This window comes from Oryzias melastigma, linkage group LG14 (genome assembly GCF_002922805.2).
Source record: "Oryzias melastigma strain HK-1 linkage group LG14, ASM292280v2, whole genome shotgun sequence".
Lineage (NCBI taxonomy): Eukaryota > Metazoa > Chordata > Actinopteri > Beloniformes > Adrianichthyidae > Oryzias > Oryzias melastigma.
The window spans coordinates 22,356,709-22,357,399 of NC_050525.1; the positions used below are offsets into that span (position 1 = coordinate 22,356,709).

The following is a 691-nucleotide window of genomic DNA, read 5'->3' on the forward strand; positions in this document are numbered from 1 at the left end:
TAATAAGCTTCAGAAGTGCATCATTTAAAGAATTGTTTTACATTTTAATGCAATATGTTAAAAGCTTTTTCTCCCAAAAGTTACAACACTTGAGAAAGAAAACAAGATTTAATTATAGTAAAAAAATCTATTTTTTATTTAATAAACAATCTGTACATATAACACAAAAAAACAACTTTGATTATGTGCTACATTTAAATACTTTCAATTTTTTCCACAGTTTCTAAATAAGATGAACTTTCATGTTAATGGTTCATCAGAAAACGGCTGCTTGGCTTTAAAACATGTCCCACAAAACGCATTGCTAAAATTTTTGCCTTTATGGAGTGCTTTCAAGTTAATTCCAGTAGTTTACTGTTAAGAAATTCAATAATTGGACCATTTTTGTCTTTCCTTTCATCAGCCATAAATCACTGATCCATCTCCAGCCCTAAACTGAGAAAGAATCCCTACGCCTAACAACATTAAGTTATTTTAATCTTTACCTCCATTTTTATGTATAAAAGTAGTTTTATTTGTTTTTAAATTTTAAAAATTCACATTCTGCAAGATGCTATATATACAAATGAGTTAATCAACATGTGCATAGACCGCGTTTGCTGTCGTTTTCAGAGCTGAGCTGATCATTCTGCTCAGACTTTTCTTAAAGAGCTTTCTTCTGCGTTTGTCACTCAGTAGGCTTTCCTGCGAC

The 691-nt window shown here is 30.7% G+C and overlaps 1 protein-coding gene across 1 annotated transcript in view; it reads right to left on the bottom strand.

Annotated features, from left to right (window-relative positions):
• Positions 1–478: 478 nt before the first annotated feature.
• The window catches only part of LOC112142213 (solute carrier family 22 member 5), an 11,558-nt gene continuing 11,345 nt past the window's right edge, over positions 479–691 (bottom strand). Inside the window, exon 10 of the mRNA XM_024265463.2 lies at positions 479–691. Within this exon, the coding sequence (XP_024121231.1) occupies positions 672–691 (20 nt within the window). The 3' untranslated portion in view covers positions 479–671.